This window comes from Polistes fuscatus, unplaced genomic scaffold (assembly GCF_010416935.1).
Source record: "Polistes fuscatus isolate 324 unplaced genomic scaffold, CU_Pfus_HIC Scaffold12, whole genome shotgun sequence".
NCBI lineage: Eukaryota > Metazoa > Arthropoda > Insecta > Hymenoptera > Vespidae > Polistes > Polistes fuscatus.
The window spans coordinates 4,338,887-4,363,147 of NW_025113020.1; the positions used below are offsets into that span (position 1 = coordinate 4,338,887).

General features: G+C 30.3%; 1 protein-coding gene and 1 long non-coding RNA gene across 2 annotated transcripts in view; one reads left to right on the plus strand and one right to left on the minus strand.

Annotated features, from left to right (window-relative positions):
- Positions 1–967: 967 nt before the first annotated feature.
- Positions 968–2,992, minus strand: LOC122513509. The gene is made up of 3 exons (XR_006302773.1): positions 2,932–2,992; positions 1,186–1,317; positions 968–1,020 (listed from the first exon to the last, which is right to left on the minus strand). It is a non-coding gene; the product is annotated as an uncharacterized LOC122513509 (long non-coding RNA).
- Positions 2,993–5,091: 2,099 nt separating this feature from the next.
- LOC122513489 (protein sine oculis-like) overlaps positions 5,092–24,261 on the plus strand; it is a 38,815-nt gene continuing 19,645 nt past the window's right edge. Inside the window, exons 1-3 of the mRNA XM_043629878.1 lie at positions 5,092–6,825; positions 15,942–16,224; positions 18,992–19,226. Coding sequence (XP_043485813.1) covers positions 6,484–6,825; positions 15,942–16,224; positions 18,992–19,226 — 860 coding nt within the window. The 5' untranslated portion in view covers positions 5,092–6,483. The remainder of the gene's footprint in view (positions 6,826–15,941; positions 16,225–18,991; positions 19,227–24,261) is intronic.

Genomic DNA, 24,261 nt, shown 5'->3' on the forward strand with positions numbered 1-24,261 from the left:
ATCTATCTCTCTTACTCATTACGAATATGGATAGGAAAGGGACGAAAATTGAAAAGAGATCAAGAGAAAAGTGAATGAATAAATGCAATGCGAGGGGGTTGTAGAAAAAGAAAAGAAAAGAAAGAAAAAAAAAGAGAGAGAGAGAGAGAGTAGAGGAATGACGATGGTATATAAATGCAACGAGAGGGGGTTGTGAAAAAAAAAAAAAAAGAGAGAAAGGGAGAGTTTAGAAACGATGGTAGAAATGTAAGGAGGGGGTTGTGAAAAGAGAAACAGAAAAATAGAAAAAGAGAGAGAGGGAAAGTAAAACGTCTTTGCTGAGTGAGTGAGTGAGAGAGAGAGAAAGAGGAGGGATAAAAAGAGAGAGAGAAGGTAGTGTTCGCCCTGCCACTTACAGGGAACGTGATACGAGCTTTTCGTTAGATGCTCTCTTGCGTTTTCGCATTGTTACGCGATCCGCAGTGGAACCACCGCGTACCAAGCTTTTGCTCTTGCTCATGCTCATGCTCATGCTCATGCTCATGCTCACAATCAGTCCTTCTATCTCTCTCTCTCTCTCATTCTCTCTTTCTCTTTCTATCTGTCCCTGTCTCTCTTTTCTTTTCCCAACTGAACGTATACCACTTCCATCCTCCTTCTCCTCCTCTTCCTCCTGTTCTTCCTCTTCCTATTACCACCCCTAGGTCTCCTTCTACCTAACCAATATTTCCCCCCCTCCCCCCTGCCCATGCTCGCCTCCCCACTCCATCGATCCATTTCTATTTCCTTCTTCTCTCGATGAGGATGAACGGTCCCAATGTCGCAACAATAGGAATCGATGTCGCGCACGCAAAGCTTTGTTGTGGTTCTTCGTTTTTCTTTCTCTTCCATCTTTTCTTTTATTTTCTTTTTTTTCTTTTTCCGATTATTGTTATCTCGTTCTTTTTCACTCTCTCTCTCGCTCTCTTTTTTTCTTTATCTTTCTTTCTTTCTTTCTTTCTTTCTTCAGCAAAGTAAATCCAATCGCAGCTTTCTGAAACACTGATTTTTTATATCAGAGAGTAATTTTTATTTTATTTTTATTTTTATATATTTTGTTTCCTAGCCTTTTCTAACGATTTTTGTTTTCATAAATTATGTATAACAGTGGGATGTAATATTGTTTAGAAAGAAAAATGTAATAAATGTAATTGTGACGAAATTTACCATTACAGATGCTTCTTCATTTTGTACTTTTATCAATCGAGTTGTTTTTCTTTCTTCTTAAAATGTATTATGTAAAGTTGAACTCGTAGGATTGTTGTAAATCTTCATTATACTCGACATTATCCGTTGAATCTATTAATTATTAAAATAAGTATTAATTATCCATGGATAAAAGAAATGAAAATGTTATTTAAAATGAAATATATGAAGTTATTAGAAATGATAAATGTATGTAAAGTGAGATTGATCTTACGAAAGATTCAAGATAAACGATAATTTAACGTCAATCAAATTTCTAAACAACTTTATTATTATCCCTCAACTATTAACTGGACAATTTGTGTCAGAGATAAGATCGAACGGTCGAATTCGGTGGGAATGTTGTAACGTTCGAAAAAGAATAATAGAATGATCGTTGTACAACACACCAAATACGATGTCAACGACTCGATATCTTCTAGTAGTAACCACTCTTGTCCTCTATTTCTAAAGATGAATGCCATGTTCACCACGGGTGGTGAACATGGTGTTGACGACCCTACCGAATCTCTCAAATATATATGTCAATTTCTTTAGGCGTGATTCGAATCACTAAATTCTTCTTCCCCAACTTCATAAACTCGAGATTTGAATAAATTGAAATTAAAAAAATATAAAACAACAAATAGATACAATTTTCTTTTCATTTCATTTCTATTAAATATTAATAATTATTTATAACATTTAATTTCAATTATTATAATTGAAATTTATTTATCATGTTATTATATTGTTATATAAATTATTTTATTATATTATTAAATTATAATTAACGTATTTTATAACATTTAATTTCAATTATTATAATTGAAATTTATTTATTATATTATTATATCATTATATAAATTATTTTATTATATTATTATAATTATAATTAACGTATTTTTATAACATTTAATTTCAATGAAAGTAAAATTATGGGAAAATGTTAAGTACGATCAATGCTCGTGGGAAATTTTGAAAAATATGTTTCTTAAAGTCATCCCATATCAATCAAAAATAATACATTTCGCATAACAAATGACATCCCCCTTTTCATTCTACAGGACACGTTTGTCACTTCTTTTTCGGTATCCTTCAGCAGATGAACAAATGTGCTAGCCACGCATTATTTTAGGACACTACTGACTTGTTTTTCTAAGAACTTCAGTTGATCTTTTATATTAGTTGATGTTTAACACAGTAGAATCTTTATCTTCTTTTCTTTTTCTTTTATTATTGAGTAATGTTCGAAGTTTTAAATGAATATTTCAATTATATTCCAATTAATTTTCAATTTAATTTGAAGATTTTAATCAAGAAATAAGAGAAAGTTCTCTTTATTTCTTGTATAGTTTTAACATATTTTTAAATACTAAAATGATAAGCATAGTATTGTTATTGCAAAACAAAGATATGTTCAAATAATTTCTAGATCAACATAACTTGGCCTAATTGTTGAATAAACAAGTTAATAAGATTCTCATTGACTGGTAAAACAATGAAAACAAAAGTAGAAGAGATTGTATCCTCTGAAAGGAGACACGCAATATTCTCATCGTTAATACGGATGAGCATAATGAAAAATAAAAAAAGCAAAAGGGGAAAAAATGGAAATAAAAATGAAGAAAAAATATGAACAGGTGAGGGGGAACACGTGTAGAAAGATTGTAACAGACATTAACTACTCTTACGGCTTATCTACGAGGAAAAATTGATTTACGGTACCCAAGTCGAGGAGGTTACGAGCGTAGCGACGGTGTATAACTGGCATGGTTAGAAGCTACTTACTACAAAACTTGGATAGAGTTTCACGGACAAGTATATGTGTTTTTGCTTTACTTAAATTCTATACTCTTGGTATATAGAATGTCCTGGCGCTCTCTCGTTTAACGGGGCAAAGAGAAATCGACGTCGTTGTGTTGCGTTGGGTGTTCTAAAAAAGACCAATACAAATTCAAGATAAAGAATAAGAATGTAAGAATGAGAAAATAATATACGTTAAAATAATTCGAGGTTAATTTCGGAGGATAATGGTGAATATATTTAATTAAATGAATATTTTCTTTTATATCTATTAGAATAAATGGCGTTTATATACGTGGATATGTTTAAATTTATCGTATATGTACGTACTTTTTTTTTGGAATCCGAGAAGAGAAAATATAGACTTTTTTTTTTTCACTGCGTTAAAATCGAAATAATAAAATCACGTAACTGGAAACTTGACGAGGAGAACTCCGACAAATTTTTTCGAATGAAAATGCAACAATGTCATTCGTTTAGAATATTTGATAAAGAACACCGTGATTGGTTGGATTCGTCATTAGCTATTTCTTCTTCTCCAAATAAACCAATTACGTGGTGATTTTTTTTAACCAATCTGTAATAAGAAATATAATGACAAATTATTTGAATATTATATATTGAAATAATGAAATATAATGAATATATAATATTTTTAGCTAATTCAACTCTTTCGACATTGTCTTTTATCTTTACAAAGAAAATACATACACACATTCACGTATCAGATCATATTACACAGTAGTAAGTCGCGATAATGGAATTCGTCGAAAAATCATTTCATCTAACCTCTCTAAGCAACGATCACTTTATCTTCCTTCGAAATAAAGATTCGATAAGCTTTTTATCGTTCCTCGATGCAATATGAAAGGAAGAATAAACGAAACCACAAGCACAATAGAATTCAAAAATACCGGTAGGCGAGAAAAAAGAAATCATAAATAAACAGAAATAAATATACGCACAATACCTTTTCATTTCCTTATCCGAGTATATCGCTATTGGTCAGTTCTTTGTCATTATTTTATCGCGGTCCAACGTACTTTATTTCGAAAAATAAAAAATATAGTTTATAAATACTCGGAGATTATTATTAATGCCGTTATAACGGAGGAAAAAAAATTATAACTAGAGATACGTCTGATTTAAGGTAAACATAGCTAAAGTAACGTACATATAAGAAAGAAAAAAAGAAGGAGGGAGGGAGAACAAGAGAGAGAGAGAGATAATAATTCGACCAACGGTGATGTCTCGTTGCGTTCGATCTGTTCTTTACAAAGAGTGAAAGAGAAAGAGAAGGAGAGAAAAATAATGGATAAAAGGAGAGAAAGAAATGAAGAGAAAGAAAAAATGATAGATAAAAAGAGAGAGAGAGAGAGAATATGTGAGAGAGAGATAAAACAGTAGGTTATATACGATGGGAAGGAGGATTCGTAGAAGGAGGGGGGGAAAAGATCTAAAAAAGGAGAGATAGACAACTAGAAAGAGAGATAAAGAGAGTATTAAAAAGAGAAAGAGAGAGAGAGAAAGAGAGAGAGAGATACGCAAGGGTCGTAGGAGCAAAGAGAAGTAGTTAACGAGGCTTATTTAGAAACGTGCTCGTCTCGACCAATAAGAATACGGTATGGTGGTCGCGGTCATGCCTAGTATCCAATCGCGGTGCAAGAGGGTAGACATCGCGGAGGCCACGCCCCAGCCAATAGGAGGCCGCGCAGTAGTACGGTCGCTTTGGGAACGCGTTTAACCGAGCAGTATCGTTCGGTGCGCGCGTAGAAGAACGTGTCAAAGTTTCGCGCCGGTCTCGGATAAGAGAGAAAGAGGGATCATCCATCGATTGTGCACGCGCGACGCCCTCCCTTATTTATCTCTTTCTTTTATCTTTTTATTTTAAATACGTATATATAATTATATTCGTGATACGTACGTCAATTAACGTTCGACAGTTATACATCGTATTCGGTAATAAACGCGTCGTTTGCTTTTTCTTGTTTGGTTTATAAAAAAAGAATAAAAATTAATTTATATATACGCGTCGTGTGAGAGTTGTTTTCTATTGTTTTTCATTTATCTCTGTGTAATCGAACGAAATTATTCGATTACATGTACAAGCCAGGAAGAGAGAAGAATTTAAGAAGGAACTGTGAGTTGTCTTGAAGAAAATTTGTGGATAGTTTTGTAAGATAAGGAGAAAGAAAGAAAGAGAGTAGAGAGCAATGGAAGAGAGAAACTGGCTGTCTTTAAAACGCTGTCTAATAATAGGATGCGCGCGAGTGTACTAAAGCGCCTATAAATATACCCACCACCGCCCGTGGAAATTCGAGCCCGTGGACTTGGCGGTGCAACCTGCCGTACTAAGGATATTAAAGTCAAAAAAAAGAGAAAAGAAAGGAGAGAAGAAGAGAGAGAGAGAGAGAAGAAATGAAATAATAAATGATATCGATAAGGGGATAAGAAAATATGAATATTACATCTTATTGAACTGAGCGACGGACGACGGGTGGTAGTATGGTTGTCACATCGTGTTGGTACTTTGAGGTTACCTTCTAGTGTCATATCATTCATTCAATTTTGTCGAAAGATATCAAATAGATTCGTTAGAAAAAGAATATACGCGTTATCGGAATTGTTCGTAATAAGTGTTATAATCGTGTGTTTTATGAATAATAAGAAGATTGTATATATATAATTGTGTGCCGGTATGCAACCAACAGGAACACCATCATCATCATCATCATCATCATCATCATCGGAAACAGCGGTTACCGATCGTTTCTCTCTATCAACGATGTTCTAAAAATACCACCACCAACACCACCACCACCACCATTATTCTCCCGTTTCTTACATTAACGAAAAGTTTCCGCGTTCCGTGTTTCTCTCATTCATGGAAATTAAACTGACTTTCCATGAAGATTCAAAAAATCAAACGACAAAGTGTACAACCTGGGATTTCTGCATTGCTCGTTGTTATTCGTTTTTTTAAATTCATGTGTCATCATCATCATCATTGTCGTGCATAATAACAAATGAAGTATAATAAACAAACGTATATTCACGGTTACGAAGGATAACAAATAAAAGATTAAATAATATACGATAATGATAATCGATCGGTATGATGGTATACGCATTGTCATTCGCGAAGATTCGCGAAGTTTGCTGCGAAGGAAGAATATGTCGCGAACTTCACACCGTAATGTAGAAAACCCGCGAAAATGTCGTCCAATTGAACTATGGAAAAGTGTTTAAAAATAATAACGTAAGAGAAAAGTAATCAAAATAATAATAATAATAATAATAATAATAAATCTCTTATTTAATGGAGAGTTTTTAAAGTGGTGTTTATTCGATAACGTTCAACTTGCAACCCAATAGAAGAAGAAGAAGAAGAAAAAGAAGAAGAAGAGGAAGAAGAAGGAAAATAGTGTAAATAATAATAAAAATAATAAATCCAAGTGAAAGAAGAATGACGCGATGATGGCCTACGGAGGAAGCGGTGGTAGCGGTGGTGGAGGTGCGATGGGACCCTCAGCTGGTGGCGGAGGTGGAGGTGGAGGTGGAGGCGGTGCTGGTACGGACGTTTTAGGGTCTACCAGCAGCGATTATAGTCCTCAAAGCACGCCGACGCCACTCTCGGCTTCGCATTCGTCCACTGGTGTCGAGGCTGTAGCAGCTACGAGCTATGGTACTGGTACCACTGGGACTACCAGCAATTACAGTCCCCAGGACAGTCCCGCCAGCTCGGCGGGCGGTGCTACCAATGGACAACTTCCGACTTTTGGTTTCACCCAGGAACAAGTTGCCTGCGTTTGCGAGGTGAGTCTTTCTTCTTTTTTTTTTAACTAATTTTCGTTATAATTAACATAAGTTAGTCACGTTTAGTTTGAAATCTCATATATATTTGTTAAACAGCTAGCTCGTCGATTCGGTTTTCCATTTTCGTATAGTTTATTCATCGTTTGATTAAGTATTCTCGATATTTTTTTCATATTTCTGTTAGTAACACAGTTAAAATGTTTCTTATATATGAGATTTGTAGTTTTGATATATATTGAAATTAAAAATATTCGGTTATAGGTTATAATGAAATTTAAATATCGATGGGGGGGAGGTATGTACTACGTTGATCAGATATTTCAGTTGGCAACTATATTTCGTATTTAATAATGCAATTTTTTCTTTTTTTAAATTTTATTTTCTTATATTAAATTATTTAAAAATTGATATAACAGAGAAAATGTCTCGTTAGAATGTATAATGGTTTATATGTGAAAGGAGATATAAAAGTGTTTAGAAAATTATATCTTCCATTCGGTATATAAATTTCATATCTTTATAGTCGAATAGAAATATGTGTTTAAACGTATATGGACATTCATATATCACGAAATTGTCAAGCATTTTCTTGGCAATCATTATTGTAATCATTGTGAAATCATTGGAACGTTGATTTAATTTGTTTCGCACTGTGATGTTAGAAATCATTCCGACGGGGTGGTACTATACGATGAGAGTGTTTAGATTGTTGAAAATCATTTTATAACTATTTTTCATATTTTAATATTATCTGACTAGTCGTCCAATAAACGATCTCGACAAAATTTTTATTTAATTTACAACATTTCAATAATATTCAATTATTATATATTTCGCAACGAAATATGTTGTTCTATTTAAAAAAAAAAAAAGAAACATAAAATATCTATAATATCAGAATTTTTATTCAATTATTATATATTTTTTGCAACGAAATATGTTGTTCTATTTAAGAAAAAAAAAAAGAAACATAAAATCTCTATAATATCAGAATTTTTATTCAATTATTATATTTTTTTGCAACGAAATATGTTGTTCTATTTAAGAAAAAAAAAAAGAAACATAAAATATCTATAATATCAGTATTTCTTAACAACACTATAAAATATTGAATTTATTAAAACGTTTCTGTAATAATGTTTATTCTATTTTTTCAATTAAAAATACATTAATTATCGGTCGACACAATTAAAAATAATAATTTGCAAAGCTCTATTAATTTGTTTATATCGAACAAAATTTTCCAAACATAATATAAAACTCGCCGGGTTCTTCGTAGGAGTAGGGAGGGGGGAGGGGATACCATCGATCAAGTATAATAAACTGTATACGAGCTGCTTTTTTTTTTATTCTTCCCTTTTTTATTTTTTTTTAAAAGTTATTTTTTATTTTTTTTTCTACTTTCGTGCGGTTCTATCAAATTGTAAAGCAATTATTTCTGCGATAGAATATCGAATACATGTTATAAATAACACCCCCTCTTTTTATTTTTTTTTTTTTTTATTCTTCAGTTTTTTAGTTTTCAAAGAAATCTAACACTCGCTATATATATACACATATATTTCAAAACTATATACTACACACATATACACACACATATATATATAGAATAGTGATATTTTTATCAAGATAGAAACGAAAAAAGAAAATCGATACGATAACGTTTAGAAATCTATCGTGCCCCTTCCTTTTCTTTTTTTTTCTTTTTTTTTTTTAAATATATCCGATCTGCAAATACTCGCAATCGGTCAAACTGTAATAATAAAAAAAAAAAAAAAATAAAAAGGGAAGAGGAAACAAAAAAAAAAAGGATCTACGTCGGAAACATTTGTTTTGGTTTAACGCCGAAAGAACCGCCGTGGGATTCCCCCCGTCCTAAATTCTCATCCTTTCGCACCCATAAAGTTCCTTGTTTTCTTTTTGATTTTTCTCTCGAAACCTCGCGTACCATTCTTTTCTTTAATCCTTGGATGGGACAGTAATAAAAAAAAAGGTTCTTTGTTTTGTTTCTGTTATAAATCAAATATTATTTACATGTGTGTGTGTTTGTGTGTGTTAGGATTCTGGAGGATGTGTAAAATTGAAAGAGTTGTTGGTTAAGTTGGTTGGTTGGTTGGTTGGTTGGTTGGTTGATTGGCTTGTATAAGTTCATCGAATTGAAATTACGAGTTTAATCTAATCGAGTTTAATAAACGACAGTGATTTCACACTCTCTCAACCGTGACTGTACACACTTAATTAGATTATTCGAAATATTTCTAATGATTCTTCTTATTCGTTTCTTTTTCTTCTCTCACTCTCTGTCCTAGGTTTTACTTTTATTTGTTCAATTAATTAGAATTTATAATGTTGGATAAGAATGAGAACGGAAATGGTAGGAAAATGTTTTGTTGGAAGGTTCATTTCGTGTCGTTTAAATTTGTCTTTGATTCAACTCTTTCAAACAGTTTGTGTTCCCTTTTTTACTTCAACTTATATCTTAGTTAGTCAGTCAGTCAGTTCCGTGAATAATTTTGTATGTTGGTGTTGGTATTGGATCGAAGGGAAATGTTTTGTTGGAAGGATCATTTTGTGTCGTTTAAATTTGTTTCTGATTCAAATCTTTCAAACAGTTTGTGTTCCCTTTTTTACTTACATCAACTTATATCTCAGTTAGTCAGTCAGTCAGTCAGTCAGTTCCGTGAATAATTTGTGTGTTGGTGTTGGTGTTGGTATTGGATCGAAGGAAAATGTTTTGTTGGAAGGATCATTTTGTGTCGTTTAAATTTGTTTCTGATTCAAATCTTTCAAACAGTTTGTGTTCCCTTTTTTACTTCAACTTATATCTTAATTAGTCAGTCAGTCAGTCAGTCAGTCGGTCAGTTCCGTGAATATTTTTGTATGTTGGTGTTGGTATTGGATCGAAGGAAAATGTTGTTGGAAGGATCATTTTGTGTCGTTTAAATTTGTTTCTGATTCAAATCTTTCAAACAGTTTGTGTTCTCTTTTTTACTTCAACTTATACCTCAGTTAGTCAGTCAGTCAGTCAGTTCCGTGAATATTTTTGTGTGTTGGTGTTGGTATTGGATCGAAGGAAAATGTTTTGTTGGAAGGATCATTTTGTGTCGTTTAAATTTGTTTCTGATTCAAATCTTTCAAACAATTTGTTCCCTTTTTTACTTACTTCAACTTATATCTCAGTTAGTCAGTCAGTCAGTCAGTCAGTCAGTCAGTTCCGTGAATAATTTTGTGTGTTGGTGTTGGTGTTGGTATTGGATCGAAGGAAAATGTTTTGTTGGAAGGATCATTTTGTGTCGTTTAAATTTGTTTCTGATTCAAATCTTTCAAACAGTTTGTGTTCTCTTTTTTACTTCAACTTATACCTCAGTTAGTCAGTCAGTCAGTCAGTCAGTTCCGTGAATATTTTGTATGTTGGTGTTGGTATTGGATCGAAGGAAAATGTTTTGTTGGAAGGATCATTTTGTGTCGTTTAAATTTGTTTCTGATTCAAATCTTTCAAACAATTTGTTCCCTTTTTTACTTACTTCAACTTATATCTCAGTTAGTCAGTCAGTCAGTCAGTCAGTCAGTTCCGTGAATAATTTTGTGTGTTGGTGTTGATGTTGGTATTGGATCGAAGGAAATGTTACGAATTCAATGAATGCGTTGCTGTACACAAGAAACAACATGGTGTGTAAAACTCCCGTGCTATTTATATGTCGGAATTCCCACTTGATCGTGAAAGGAAAAGAAACAATCGAATCCATTTAGAATTTTCAATGGCTTAAACTATTACCACCAGTCAGTCAGTTCCGTGAATAATTTTGTGTGTTGGTGTTGATGTTGGTATTGGATCGAAGGAAATGTTACGAATTCAATGAATGCGTTGCTGTACAAGAAAAACATGGTGTGTGAACACTCCCGTGCTATTTTATATGTCGGAATTCCACTTGATCGTGAAAGGAAGAAGAAACAATCGAATCCATTTAGAATTTTCAATGGCTTAAACTATTACCACCACCCACCCCTCCCCCTCCCTTCTTCTTCTTCTTCTTCTTCTTTGTTTCTTTATCATTCGTGTTTGTTCGATTAGAACTGTTACGAATACTAATTGTTATAGTTGTTTTGTTACTTTCAATCGTGCGTGCGTAATACATTTTCTTTTTTTTCCTTTTTTTTTCAAGTCATTGTAAATGTAAATATCGTTTTTTCTAACGATGAATTCCTTTTAGAAGAAGAAAAAAAGAAAAGAATGAATGAATATTCGAAAGTATTTTCGAGTCTTTCGTTTGATTCGCGTAGTACTTCTCCCTAACTCCCCCTACTATCGATAATTGGGCGGCAAATTCGAATACTTTCGTTTCTACGCGCAAACTTTGTAAATTTGTTGAATGGCAGAATGATTAACAATGATTATCTCGTTTGATATTCGCGTAATAATTAATATTTCGAATAATGCGGATAAATTGAAATCATTAGATTTAAATTTCGGAAATATCGGCCTAAAAGAAACGAATGAAACGGTTTTAACGTCGGAAACAAGAGAGAGAGAGAGAAATTGTCCCTAGGAATTTTTCGGAATTACTAGAAGAAAAAAAAGATAAGTGTAAATTAAAATACTTAACGTCGGAATTACTAGAAAAAATTACTAGAAATAAAAAGATAAGTGTACATTAAAATACTTAACGTCGGAATTACTAGAAAAAATTACTAGAAATAAAAAGATAAGTGTAGATTAAAATACTTAACGTCGGAATTACTAGAAAAAATTACTAGAAATAAAAAGATAAGTGTAGATTAAAATACTTAACGTCGGAATTACTAGAAAAAATTACTAGAAATAAAAAGATAAGTTTAGATTAAAATACTTAACGTCGGAAACAAAGAGAGAGAGAGAGAGAGAGAGAGGGAGAAAAATTGTCCCTAGAAATTTTTCGAAATTACTAGAAGAAAAAAAGAAAGATAAGTGCAGATTAAAATACTTATCGTCGAAATAGTATTTCAAACATTCGTCCCAAAAGTATCTTCGAAAGGACTCGCACGAGTCACGCGTATTTAATAGAGTTCCTACGTGTTTTACTGCAACCCGTAAATTGTTTCGCGTTAGACGTTTACGCGTTTCAAACCGAATGACTAGAAGAAGAAGAAGAAGAAGGAAGAAGTAAAAATAAAAACAAAAATAAAACAAAAATAAAAATGAAGAATAAGAAGAGGAGTAGGAGGAGTAGGATGAAGAAGGGGTTTAGGGGGGATGGTGGTGGTGGTGGAAGGAAAACGACAAGAACGACCCACACAACACGTTTGTAACGAGCAGCCTAAGCTTTGTCGCTTTTATACTACTAGGCATCGAATTTACAACGAACAATTTTCTCTCTTTCTTCATCCATCTATTTATCTATCTATCTCTCTCTTTCCCTATGTTTAGCTTATTTATACTCTCTTTCTATCCTAGCTAAATGCAAGTTGGTCAAATTGCTGTTCGCGTGACGTACGACGTTCCTCGTGTCGTTTATATTTCCATCGTTAGATTGTTTTTTCCCCCCCTCCTCCCCCTCTTCCTCCCCATCCCCATCACCGTTTGGAAGTCACGGAAAAATGATCTTTATGATTTACGATAAAATCTACCCCTTTCCCTCTTCCATCCCCTCACCACCCCCCCGATGAACATTTCAAGATCTTATTTCAATCATCTTCGAAGTTTATCTCTCTTTTTCCGTTTCTATCTATATACATTTATATATATTTATATTTATAAAGATAAAATATAACTAAGTTACAGATGGAATTTGTAGTATTGTCTCTATCGTATGTGTTGGTTTTATTATTTTATATTATATTATATATGTTTCGTGTATTTTTGTTTTCTTTCTTTTTTTTTATAATCATTGTTCTAGAATTGTTTTTATAAGAAATTATAATTAGATTTATAGAAAGTATATTCTTGAATAAATTCTTCACGAAGCAACGCATATTTCTTTTCGCGCAACGTAAAATGTAGAATATTTTCAACGATATTATTTATGACTTGCTTTTTAATTTCATGTGAAAAAGTAAAGAGCAAGTAAAAATATGAATGCACGAAATAAATTTTCAAGAATAGTTTAACGGTTGTTTCGTCAAGAAAATTTTCCAATCTTTTCGATACAATGGACGCATATATGCGCCCAACGAAATCCATCTGTAATGAACTACGAACACACATACATATATTTCTTTTAATTATTAATAGAATTGTGAAAATAAGAACACGATACATTGCGGAAAGTGTAATGGGCGCATATATGCGCTCAACAATTTGTATTGTCTTTTATTCGTTCGAGATAGGTTTTCGAAGTGATGAGAATTCAAAATTATTCTGTATTAACGTGGATTGTTTACGTACGTAAATATTATTCGGTTTTCGAGAAGTTTTTTAAGAAATAAATATGATATATTTATAAAGATAAAATATAACAAGTTACAGATGGAATTTGTAGTATTGTCTCTCTCGTATGTGTTGGTTTTATTATTTTATATTATATTATATATGTTTCGTGTATTTTGTTTTCTTTCTTTTTTTTTTATAATCATTGTTCTAGAATTGTTTTTATAAGAAATTATAATTAGATTTATAGAAAGTGTCTTCTTGAATAAATTCTTCACGAAGCAACGCATATTTCTTTTCGCGCAAGGTAAAATGTAGAATATTTTCAACGATATTATTTATAACTTGTTTTTTAATTAAATGTGAAAAAGTAAAGAGCAAGTAACGCAAATATGAATGCACGAAATAAATTTTCAAGAATAGTTCAACGGTTGTTTCGTCAAGAAAATTTTCCAATCCTTTCGATACAATGGACGCATATATGCGCCCTACGAAATCCATCTGTAATGAACTACGAACACGCATACATATATTTCTTTTAATTATTAATAGAATTGTGAAAATAAGAACACGATTCATTGCGATAAGTGTAATGGGCGCATATATGCGCTCAACAATTTGTATTGTCTTTTATTCGTTCGAGATAGGTTTTCGAAGTGATGAGAATTAAAAATTATTCTGTATGTGCATTGTTTACGTACCTAAATATTATTCGGTTTTCGAGAAGGTTTTTTAACAAATAAATAAATAAATAAATAAAATCAAATAAAATGAAATAAAATGAAAGGGAATGTGGTTGGACGATTTTAAGCGTCTCGGTGTGATTAGTTGCCGATCTGTTGGTTGGTTGGTTGGTTGGTTGGTTGGTTGGTACCCATCGGAAGTTATGCGTACCTCGTCATTAACTGACCGATCATGCGATTTCACGTCGTCCATTTCTCTTCCTCGGGTGTTCTCGGCACACATTTACGCACACACACACATATACACGTGTTTCTTCTTCGTTTAGAATCTCTCTCGACTCGTTCGCGAGATTAATCGCCCTTTACGTTCGAGAAAACTCATTGCAATGCGTTACGATCATCATCCTCTACCCTAACTGATTTCGAATGATTCAGATGAGAAGAGTATTCGAAGAGATAAATACCTAGAAATCAATGTTAACATCAATTTATTATACCATTTTATAATTCCATCCTTTAATCGATCATTCTTATTTTATATTGACGAAAATATATGTGCTCGGAATTATGAAACTGGTCTAAAGTAATATATTTCTTCTTCCGAGATATTTCAACGATTATATTTTAAATATTTTATGAATTTTATTTAATATTCAAATAAAAAACACTATTTAGTGGTTTATTTTTGACAATATCGTGAAAATTACATTGAATTCATTTATTATATATATATTTTCGGCTTAATATATAAATTATTATAATTTATTATATTAAATTATATAATTTAATAAAAAAAATATATTTTTTATTTAATTTTGACTTACAATTACACCAGTTTCATAATTATGAGCACATGTGTATATGTATATATATATTGTGTATCGTTTATCAATTGATTTTAATCTTGATAATTATCTCACTTTTTTATTCATGAAATAATTGCTAGAAAGATCGAATTTTAATTGAATTTTTTTTTATAACGTCTTGAGTATTCATGATTTTCTCGATCAAATGTTAAAATTAGTCTTGTAGATTCGTTGATACGTTTTACAAATGTTCCATTGCATTATTTACCATAAAAAAAATATATATATATATTCAAATCTTATTCTTTATTTAATCTAGTAATTATTTACTAGCGATCAAACATAGTTTAGTAATTTGTAACACGTTAAACATTAATGATATTTCAATTAAATATTAAATTAGTCCTATAGATTCGTTGTTGATACGTTTTACAAATTTTTCATTGCATTATTTACCATAAAAAAAATTAAATATATATCTAAATTTTATTATTGATTAAATCTAGTAATTATTTACCAATCAAGCATAAATTGAGATACATTTGATATATTTATTAATTTAAAATGAGAAAGGGATAAAAATCCAAAGAAAAACAAAAAGAAAAGAAATCGTTGCATTTATATTTACCATAAAAAAGAAAAAAAAAAAAGAAAACATATCTAAATTTAATTCTTGATTAAATCTAGTAATTATTTACCAAACAAGCATAAATTGAGATACATTTGATATATTTATTAAATTAAAATGAGAAAGGAATAAAATCAAAAGAAAAAACAAAAAGAAAAGAAAAGAAAAGAAAAGAAATCGTTGCATTTATATTTACCATAAAAAAAAAAAAAGAAAATATATATTTCTAAATTTTATTATTGATTAAATCTAGTAATTATTTACCAAACAAGCATAAATTCAGATACATTTGATATATTTATTAAATTAAAATGAGAAATAGATAAAAATCAAAAGAAAAACAAAAAGAAAAGAAATCATTGCATTTATATTTACCATAAAAAAGAAAAAAAAAAGAAAACATATATCTAAATTTAATTCTTGATTAAATCTAGTAATTATTTACCAAACAAGCATAAATTGAGATACATTTGATATATTTATTAAATTAAAATGAAAAAGAGATAAAAATCGAAATAAAAAGAAAAATAAAAATAAAATAAAATAAAATAAAATAAAATGGGATAGGAAAATTAGAATTGTAATAGAAATAAGAGGAGAACGGGATGAGAGTTCTGCCGACTAACAGCGTGCCCCCCCTGTCTATCGTCTTCAAGGCGATGGTGTCGAATGTTCAGGTTCTCCAGCAAGCAGGCTCCGTGGAAAGGCTTGGAAGATTTCTATGGTCTTTACCGGGATGTACGAGATTACACCGAAACGAGAGCGTTCTCAAGGCAAAAGCCATAGTCGCATTTCATCGTGGCCAATTCAAAGAACTCTACAAGATTTTAGAGAGCAATACCTTCAGTGCGCACAATCATCCGAAACTTCAGGCACTTTGGTTGAAGGCACATTACATTGAAGCTGAGAGACTTCGAGGGAGGCCACTTGGTGCGGTCGGTTAGTATCATTTATTTATTTATTTATTTATTTATTTATTTTTAATATATGTACGTTGCATTCTATTCGTTAGTTCAATGTTTTGGGGTATAATTTAATTGGTTTTCAATTTGTTTCTTAGTAATTATTCCTACTTTTTTTTTTCTTCTGGTATATAGAATTATATTTATTTATTTATTTATTTATTTATTTATTTATTTTTAATTATATGTACGTTGCATTCTATTCGTTAGTTCAATGTTTTGGGGTATAATTTAATTGGTTTTCAATTTGTTTCTTAGTAATTATTCCTACTTTATTTTTTCTTCTGGTATATAGAATTATATTTATTTATTTATTTATTTATTTATTTATTTATTTATTTACTTATTTATTTATTATATGTACGTTGCATTTTCTATTCGTTAGTTCAATGTTTTGGGGTATAATTTAATTGGTTTTCAATTGGTTTCTTAATAATTATTCCTACTTTTTTTTCTGGTATATAGAATTATTATTGATTGATTAGTATACTGATCGAATTTTTTAAATAATAATTAATTGAACTTTTTACAATCTTAGTTTTGTTTATAAAATTTGATAATATAATTTGAACTTCATTGAAACGTATGAAACTTCGATAGTGTTGTTTGATAGGTTTTACACTTTGTTAGAAATATTTTTATTTGATATTATATAGAATTTTTAATGAATTTAATTAATTTCATTTATTATACGATTAAACGTTTTACAATCTTAATTTTTTGTTGTAAGATTTGATTGTATAAATTGGGCCTGTTAAATCAAAAATACTTTGATAGTGTTGATAAATTTTTTTACTTTGTTAGAAATATTTGTATTTGATATTTTATGTATAAAAATATCTATAATTGATTAATAAGATCTTATTTTTAAATAATTAATTGAACTCTTGGCAATCACAATTTTGTTATCAAATTTGATAATATAATTAGAACTTTATTGAAACATAAGAAAAACTTCGATAGTGTTGTGTTGATAGGTTTCAATTATCAGGAATATATTTTCTTCTACAAAAATATCATTGATCGATTAATATACAAAAATCTAATTTTTAAATAATTAATCGAACCCCCCAATTTTCATATCAAATTTAATAATATAATTCTAACACCTATAATCAATCAAAAAACAAACTTAGATATAATTTAATACGTGTCATAATAATCTAAATAATGAAACGTTGAAATGAAAATAAGACATTTTATGCAATTATATCTGTCTTCGATGGTAGGAAAATTCTTTCATAATTTCATTTCAGTTCAAATCATTGGAAAGATCTCGACGATGTTCTGTCGTCGGTCAATTAAATATTAATAACAAATGATTTTCATCAATTACCATTGAAACAACAACAAAAAAAAACAAAATGTCGTCTATTAATCATCGTCATTTAACCGTTCTTCCTTTGACAATGAATATTATTTCATTTTTAAATAAGAAAATAATGAAAATTTATAAATGAAAATCTACGAATATCAAAGTGCTATCTTGTGACTTACATTAGAAACACACACAAACACACACACACATATACAAAAAAACATACGACACATGTAGTATAACTATTTTCCTCTTTCTCTTTCTCATTTGAAATCTAGAACGAAGATCGCCAATGTTATTTCCGTCTCGGTTGTAAACAGGAGAGAGAAAGAGAGAAAGAAAAAGAAACAGAGAGAGAGAGAGAAAATTAGTGGAAGGGGTGGAAATAAGACGGTGAGTTTTAACGAGACGACATTTTAATTAGATCCTCGGCTTAGCTTTTGCAAACCGATGCCTGTTAGTTGATCCTCCTCCCCCTTTCCTCCCCCCCACCACCCTCTTCTCCCTACCACCCCCTAGACTGATGCTAAAACTAGAGAGAGAAGAGAAAGAGGAAGAAGGAAACATGCATTTGGCATCGTCGAGAAAGTATTCCGCGAAGATATTCGAATTTACTTTCCAAAGTTTCAATCTCATTCTCGTTTTCCTGCTATTAAAATATAATTTTTTTTTTTAATGGGATATTTATATTTATTATACTAGTATATTATTATTATTTTTTATTGTTCCACGATATTCATTGGATCGGGGGTGTTTGCTTCGCTAATGTTAGATTTATACATTTTTTTCTTTGTTTTTTTTTTTATTTTTTCTTTAGACACTTTTAACGCAGCAGCAGCAGCAACAGCCCCCTTCTTGTTCGTGTTGTTTGATATCTTGTTCTTAAATTAACTCGCGAATTCGTTCGGGATAATTTTTCCCTCTTTGGTTACACGTCTTGTTGTGTTCATATTCAATTTTGATATTATTATTATGATTGTTATTATTAAATAGTAAAAAGGAATGAATTTATATTTATGATATTTTTCGTATCAATCGATCAATGATATATAATATACATAGAAAGATGTATGTTAGATAAATTTGAAATGAATTTATTGATTTATTGATAAAATTGGCATTGGGGGGGGGATCAAATCGAATTTTACCTGTAATTTAAAACAAAAGTTTTCTTATGAAAACATATTTAAATTGATATTATTCATTATCGTAAACAAAAACAAATAAGAAAATATATCTTTCATTATAAAATTAATTTCAAATCTTATCCTACAATTAAGATAAATGTTTTAATTTGTAGTTTTGTTTGATAAAATGATGATTTGAGAGAGATGATATTCGTTAGAATGAATGAATGAAGACGCGTGTCAATAATTATATTCGAGTATATTGTTGATTCATTGAAATGTGAATTATTATTTTTCAGGTAAATATCGTGTTCGTCGTAAGTTTCCATTACCAAGAACGATATGGGACGGCGAGGAAACGTCTTATTGTTTCAAGGAAAAGTCAAGGAGTATATTGAGGGAATGGTACGCGACCAATCCGTACCCATCGCCACGAGAAAAACGTGAATTGGCTGAGAACACGGGCCTAACGACGACCCAAGTTAGCAATTGGTTTAAAAATCGTAGGCAGAGGGACCGGGCAGCTGAACATAGGTGAGTTTTAATGTTCATTTTAAATGATTCATTTTATCATCATCATCATCATCGTAATCCTAGAAAAAGAAAAATAAACGAATTACACCAAAAAAAAGATATATTTATGGAAAATTTGATATATGAATACACTTATGGGGTGTATTATTAACCCTTTGCACTCGAACCAACAACTTGAGACGATTTTACAGGTACTTTATTATAATATTAATAATTATATAATTTATAAACAAACAAAGTGTATAGAAATAATAAAATATCATCAATTTATTCATTTATATGTCGAAAAAAAAACAAACTTTGATAAATAATACTACTATTAACTCTGTAATTAGTTTTGGTTGTGTTGACAGTTGAAATTGTTGGCCGGGCGCCGTATCGGCGCCGCTCGAGTGCAAAAGGGTTCATTTATATTGATTAACTTTGAATAATTTATATATACTTCAAATTCATATACACATAAACACGACCACATATACGTGTGTATATGTGTGCACATAGTTTGCGATGAGTACGAATCCCAGCTAGTAAGAATCATCTCTCAGCTGTCGCATCGTAAAACGAGGAACCGCGAGAATGCGTAGGAGTTTTACTCTTCTTGTTTAGTTTCGTGTTGTTTCGAAGGTCGTTGCTCTATATCCGATTTTAGAAACGACCGACCAAATTCAAAGGCCCCCCCCTCCCTGTAACACCGCGTCTGTAACGTGCTTCTTCTTCTTCTTCTTCTACTTCTTCTTCTTCTATTTCTACTTCTTCTTTTTCTTCTTATTCTTATTATTCTTTTTCTATTTTTTCTTGTTCATCTTATATTCTTCCTTCTTCTCGTTTCTTGGTTTACTCATGACGTCTCCCACGTCGCGTGTGATATTCCGTTCATATTCCTGTTCACGTTCACGTTCATGTTCACTATCCTATCTCATTATATTTTCTCATTTCATTTTCATGTAATATCATGTACAGATATGAAAACGTTTTCATGATACTTTAATGATAACATCATTTTGTTTGATTAAAAACATTTTTAATAATCCAATTAATATTTAGATTTAATAAAGTATTAAGGGGATTATATCATTTGAATTAGAATTGTCAAATATAAGAAGCTTTTAATGTTTTCAATGGTTTTTTAATGAATGAAGTTGAATGGGATGTTTCATTCTGTTTGATGTAGTATATAAAGTATATTAATTCATGTTCATGTTCATTATACTGTTTCATTATAATTTCTCATCTAATTTTGATGTAATATCATGTACACACATACAGATATGAAAACATTTTCATGATACTTTAATGATTACATTTGTTTGATTAAAAACATTATTAATAATCCAATTAACATTTAGATTTAATAATCTAATGAGGAGATTATTTCATTTGAATTATAATTGTCAAATATTAGAAGCTTTTAATGTTTCCATGTTTTTTAATGAATGAAGTTGAATGGGATATTTCTTTCTGTTTGATGTGGTATATAAAGTATATTAATTCATGTTCACGTTCACTATACTATTTTATTATATTTTTTCATTTAATTTTCATGTAATATCATGTACAGATATGAAAACGTTTTCATGATACTTCAATAATGACAACATTTTGTTTGATTAAAAACATATTAATAATCCAATTAACATTTAGATTTAATAAACTAATGATGATATTATGTCATTTGAATTATAATTGTCAAATATTAGAAGCTTTTAATGTTTTCCATGTTTTTTTAATGAATGAAGTTGAATAGGATGTTTCATTCTGTTTGATGTGGTATATAAAGTATATTAATTCATGTTCACGTTCACTATACTGTTTCATTATATTTTTTCATTTAATTTTGATGTAATATCATTTACACATATAGATATGAAAACGTTTTCATGATACTTTAATGATAACATCATTTTGTTTGATTAAAAACATTATTAATAATCCATTTAATATTTAGATTTAATAAACTAATGAGGAGATTATTTCATTTGAATTATAATTGTCAAATATAAGAAGCTTTTAATGTTTTCCATGTTTTTTAGTATATTAATTCGTGTTCATGTTCACTATACTGTTTTATTATAATTTCTCATCTAATTTTGATGTAATATCATCATACGCTGATATGAAAACGTTTTCATGATACTTCAATAATGACAACCATGTTTTCCATGTTTTTTAACGAATGAAGTTGAATGGGATGTTTCATTCTGTTTGATATGGTATATAAAGTATATTAATTCTTACCTAAAAGTATTATAATATCATCCTTTGACTAATTCATGTTCATGTTCACTATTCTGTTTCATCAGAATTTCTCTAATTTTGATATAATATCATCATACACAGATATGAAAACGTTCTCATACTTCATTTGGGGTATACTTCAACGATGACAACATTTTTTTCTTCTTCTTCTACTAATTATTATTATTATTATTATTAGAACTTCCTCCTGTTATAAACAACACATTGTTTGATTAAAAACATTTGAAATAATCCAATTAACATTTAGACTTAATAAATTAATGATGATATTATATCATTTGAATTAGAATTGTCAAATATAAGAAGCTTTTAATATTTTCCATATTTTTTAATGAATGAACTTTCATCCTTTTTGATGTGATATACAAAGTATATTAATTCTAACCTAAAAGTATTATTATAAATCATCCCCTTGACGAATTGAGTTAGTGAAATAATCATCGATGCGAATAGTGGTTAAGGACAGTGCATTATTCCTCGTGTATTGCGAGAGAATAATAATAATAATAAAAATAATAATAAAAATAATAAAAAAAAGAATAAGAAGAAGAAGAGTTTGCCAAAGGGAGGAAGTGGGAAGCACCATCATGGTTAAAGTCAGTCGGCACGGCGGTACACACCACCACTGTACCACGTCACGCCACAAGAAACGTATCGAATTTCTTATGGCTTCTGTATATTCCCATGAACGAAAGCAAGCGAGGTCGAAAGCAACAAAAAAAAAAGAAAAAAAGGGGGAAAAAGATAGATAGATGAAGAGGGTGAAGAAGAAGAAGAAGAAGAAGAAGTTGCAGTAGTAGTAGTTGCAGTAGTAGTAGTAGTAGTAGTAGTCTAGTGTCCTGCCAATAATTTTTGGTATTGGTTGGTGTATCCTGGATACTGCAGTAGGAGGAGGACATCATTCCTGGCATATTAATTACAGGAAATCCCACAAAAGTTTCCACCCACAACGTGCGACCGTTGGTTAACTTCCATTACTTGTTGTGTCTTCCTTTACCCCAAATATCGACATCCAGGCAATGTTTCATCAATTCCCTTGTTTTATCCCCCACCCCTTCCACTCTTCCCACCCCCCTGTTCCATTCTTCTTTATCTTTTATCTTGCTTCAATACACCAACTTGTATCTTTTCCTGCAACCTAAATTATTCTTTTCTTTTAGGATTGAATTGAATTGAAGAAGAAGTGCTAATTGACATGGTGCTGGTGGTTAATTTGATTATTTTATCATGATGACCCATTTATTAAACAGCAGTCACACTTTGGTTGAGTAATGGGGGGGGACTGGTGGTAATGGTGGTGGTGGTAATGCTTTTTAAGTTGTTACTTTCTGAGTGTAGTTATTATTTCGTTGATAAGCCTGTTGCCTCGCGTAGTTTTGTTGTCCCCTTGGGACAGGGGCGTCTTGTGTTTTGTTGTGGGCGTCTAAAACATACACGAGATGTTTTATATCATCAAATTGTAATCTCCCTTGGGTATCTGTATTCATTGAATCATTTTGAATTTTCTTTCCTACTCTCTCTCGTTTGTTGTTTTTTTTTTGCTTTGACACCCTCCAAAATTGATTTTTGTTTCTTTTATACCCCCAAATGTATATCAATTCTTATATCTCTTTTTCTTCTTGTAACGTGTCGTTAGAATTTGTTTTAATAATAGGAACAAGGTATTATTAATTTGATGACAGATTATTATTCATTAAATTCATATTAATTTGGTTGGTTTGATTTTGTGAATTAATTTAAATAACAAATAGTACAATCTTGTGTATCATATATTTGTGATAAAAATAGCAAATGTTTTTTTATTTCTTTTCTTGTAACGTGTCGTTAAAATTTGTTTTAATAATAGGAACCAGGTATTATTAATTTGATGACAGATTATTGTTCATTAAATTCATATTAATTTGTGAATAAATTTAAATAACAAAAAGTACAACCTTGTGTGTATCATATATTTATAAGTATGGCAAATATTTTTTTATTTCTTTTCTTGTAACGTGTCGTTAAAATTTGTTTTAATAATGGAACCAGGTATTAATTAATTTGATGACAGATTATTATTCATTAAATTCATATTAATTTGTGAATAAATTTAAATAACAAAAGTACAACCTTGTGTGTATCATATATTTGTGATAAGTATGGCAAATATTTTTTTATTTCTTTTCTTGTAACGTGTCGTTAAAATTTGTTTTAATAATGGAACCAGGTATTAATTAATTTGATGACAGATTATTATTCATTAAATTCATATTAATTTGTGAATTAATTTAAATAACAAAAAGTACAACCTTGTGTGTATCATATATTTATGATAAGTATGGCAAATATTTTTTTATTTCTTTTCTTGTAACGTGTCGTTAAAATTTGTTTTAATAATAGGAACCAGGTATTAATTAATTTGATGACAGATTATTATTCATTAAATTCATATTAATTTGTGAATTAATTTAAATAACAAAAATTACAATCCTGTGTATCGTATATTTTGTGATAAGAATGGCAAATGGTTGGTCTAGACTCTAACGGCGCCAGATACGAATTTTCTGATCAGCATCTTTCATATCTCTTCTTTTACCATTTCAAAAACAACGTCTTGTTTCTCTTTCTCTTTTTCTCTTTCACGTTTGCTACGCTTTTTGTTTTCTTCTTTTCTTTTTCTTTCTGTTATCGGATACTATCAGCCTATTGTGTCTTGCTTGAATTAAGAACGAACGTATGAACTAAGAAGACGTTTCAAAATGCAGTTAGTATATAAGACAACGCATAATCTTATTACATA